General features: G+C 42.8%; 1 protein-coding gene across 1 annotated transcript in view; it reads left to right on the plus strand.

The window, feature by feature from the left end:
• Positions 1 to 1872: 1872 nt before the first annotated feature.
• The window catches only part of LOC311243448 (solute carrier organic anion transporter family member 4A1-like), a gene marked incomplete at both ends in the record, with an annotated part of 25711 nt that continues 24070 nt past the window's right edge, over positions 1873 to 3513 (plus strand). The window contains 1 exon segment of the mRNA XM_084332681.1: positions 1873 to 1888. Coding sequence (XP_084188807.1) covers positions 1873 to 1888 — 16 coding nt within the window.

Consider the following 3513-nt stretch of genomic DNA (forward strand, 5'->3'; position numbering starts at 1 on the left):
TGAACGAAAGCTATTGGAGTATATATATAACCTCTGCTGTAGAGAACACACTGAGAACCTCTGCTGTAGATAACACACTGAGAAGAGAACATCTGCTGTAGAGAACACTCTGAGAGCAGCGACTTGCGTCTTTAACGAACAACAGCAGAAGCCTCCCAGTGAGATCTGAAGAGACTCTCAGAGCTGGCAGGCTTGTCAGGAACACCTGAGATACTGAGCTAGACTGAATGGAAACAGAGAAAAGATATTTACGAAACCTCTATGTGCGTATATGTACAGGTTGGGACAGTGTGTGTGAGTGAGTGGAAATGTACTACAGATGCACTAAAGTAATACCACGTGTTCACTGCTGGTACCAGTTCACTAGTCCTAAAGAATTCACCAATCTGATCGATTTATGTTACTGAACTGTGTAAACGAACAACAGTAGTTTGGGATCACTGGAGAAAATTTAGTTGCCTTGCTTTGATGTTTGACACCCATGGCTGCTGATTTGGGGGTAACAGTGGCTTTGGGGGCGACAGTGGTTCGGGAGGTAGAGTAGTCGTCTGGTAATCTGGAGGCAGGGCTGCCGCTAGGGGCGTGCGAGCAGTGCGGTCGCACTGGGCCTCGCGAGAAGGGGGCCTCGCAAAAAATAAATAAAGATACTTTTTTTTTTTTTTTTTTTTATAAATAGAATGTTAACAATCACTTTCGATCACAGACCTAAAATCTAGTTTTGCTTACATGCTATATATTTCACATTAGACACGTTTGTAGAATAGTGTAGACACGTGAATGTGTCTGACTTGTTCCGCGCTCTGCAGCTCTGCAGCTCTGCAGATATACTTGGTTTCAATGACCCGTTTACTTTTGTGCAAAGCATCGTGGGACGACTAACACTAGGGGGAGCTGGTTGGCGTCGGTCTGGTAGTCGGTAGAAGAAGAGGAACTGTATCCACCCACGAGGAGCCACAGGTACGGGGTCTCTTCAGCGAGTGGCCGTCTTGGCCAAGAAAAGAGCATCCTACTTTTAAAAACGTGAAATACCAATATTGCACCGGAGCAGAAGAAATAACGCTGCGTGCCGTAAGCTTATCAATACCAAGTATAGTGATTAGGTTACGCCAAGACGAAGAGGACGTTCGGCAGATGGACTGAAGATGGACTGAAGAAAGTGTTGCGTGTTAGAACGTTCAGTCGGGGAGAGATTCTACTTGACATCCACCAGCGCAGCAAGCTGCCGTTAGCCAGGAGCTAGCCACACACAACCACAGTATTCTACGGATTCGAACATAACATTACATTTCCGCGAGCAGCCTATTTCCGCGAGCAGCCTCGCTTCGCCTTTGAGTGCCATCAAAACGAAAATGCGCATGCACGCGTTACCGGCGTAGGGGGGAAACGAGCCGTAGCGTCACGTGGGGTCAGTTGGCCAATCAGAGCAATGCGGAAGCACATGTTAGTTGCCTTTAAGTGTTCACGCCTGCCTCCCTCCCTCCCTCCCTCCCTCCTCCCTCCCTCCCTCCCTCCCTCCCTCCCTCCCTCCCTCCCTCCCTCCCTCCCTCCCTCCCTCCCTCCCTCCCTCCCTCCCCTCCCCCCTCCCTCCCTCCCTCCCTCCTGTTCAGCCTGTCTACACCACTCCACCGGGGGGGGGGGACGACACAGGGAGGGTGGTGGACTCGCAGAACATGCTGCCTCAGTCAGCGGTGGTGGACTATAAGAGGCTTTGAGAGACGAGCTCAGGGACACGCCATGGATGCCCCCCGGCGCCGCTCGCACTCGCTCTCCGCCTGGCTCCTCTGCTTTCCCTCTCTCGCCCTCATCTTTTAGCTCTTTGTCTCAGTTTCTTTTGATCCACAGCTGTTTCAGCATGTCATCCTGTTGGTTATCATGAGGAGGAATGGAGGTAGGAGGCAAATGGAGACCATGTTTATTAGTTTATAATCTTTTTTTTTTATAAAATTATAATTTTTGTTTTTTGAGGATATTTTCTTTTACCATATAAAATTCATATTTTGCTTGAGAGGAAAACTATTTCATACAGTACTTGAATCTTCTTTGATGACTGCAGTCATAATGCTATTTTCTTATCTGTATAGTGAAAAGTGAATGATTTTCTTGTGTGTCGGCTACAGAGGTGTATTTTCTTATCATGTGAAAGAGAGAGAGAAGTGTCATGTAGTGGACCGTCCAGGTTTTCTCCAAGCCGTGGAAGAAAAGAGTCTTTATTTAATGCAAGTCCTGACTTTTCAGATTGTTAACATTCATGCTGTAAAATTGCTACTGTTTGAAATGATAGAACACTTGAATTTTAAGAATTTAAACAAAATTTGAAGAAAAGTTCCAAAACTGTTATAGACCTTCTCAGTGGAGTTAGGTAACAGCTTGTTAGGGCTGTACCGAATGCTTTGAAGCTTCGATCATAATGTTGACATTCGAATTCTAAATCAACATTCGATTTTAGAATTTTTAATAATTATTATTATCTTTTTTATCTGTATTTTTTTTTCAATCTGTTTAATTATGTTGATGAAACTGATGAGTTATATTCATTAAAGAAAGTTGATTTAATAAAAGAAAAATACTAATTTAATCAGATTAATCACTTTATTCAAATTGAGGATTTAGTTAAAAAAATATAATAATAATAAACTTTTATAGACATTCGAAGCTTCGTTCGAATACTATATAAATAATAATAATAATAATAATAAAAAAATTACATTCGGTACAGCCCTACAGCTTGTGGTCTTTTTATTTTACATTAAATGTAATGGATTATATTGGCTGATTATATACAGTATATCAGGTTGTTGTAATCCTGTTACATGTAACTTCTGGACCCTGTTAATATGAAATATATACTCAGTAATGAATAACTGAGATCATACTTATCTATAAAGGAATCAGGTGAGGAGGAGATGAAAATAACCTTGTATCAGTGCTATAGCTGTGTGGTCAAGGCTGTTGTTTGTTAGCTAGTTCATAATGTTCTGTTTCAAGAGAGAGAGAATTCACGTTTAAATGGAATCACATGAAGTAAGGGCTAACACACACACACACACACACACACACACACACACACACACACACACACACACACACACACACACACACACACACACACACACACACACACACACACACACACACACACCTGGGCGTGTGATTCAAGGGCCTATGGGGAATGTGTGTGTGTGTGTGGTGTGTGTGTGTGTGTGTGTGTGTGTGTGTGTGTGTGTGTGTGTGTGTGTGTGTGTGTGTGTGTGTGTGTGTGAGTGAGTGAGATTTGAGGGTGTGTGTTTGTGTGTGAGTGAGATTTGAGGGTGTGTGTTTGTGTGTGTAGTACATAGGCCTACAGACAGTATATAGTAGTAATATGTACAGTATATGTGTGTGTCTGTGATTTGAGGGTGTGCTTTGTGTGTATGGTACATACAGTGTATAGTAGTAATATGTACAGTATATGCATATATATATATATGTGGTGTGTGTGTGTGTGTGTGTGTGTGTGTGTGTGTGTAATTTGAG

The sequence above is a fragment of the Notolepis coatsorum genome, assembly GCF_963971535.1.
Source record: "Notolepis coatsorum genome assembly, chromosome: 17".
Lineage (NCBI taxonomy): Eukaryota > Metazoa > Chordata > Actinopteri > Aulopiformes > Paralepididae > Notolepis > Notolepis coatsorum.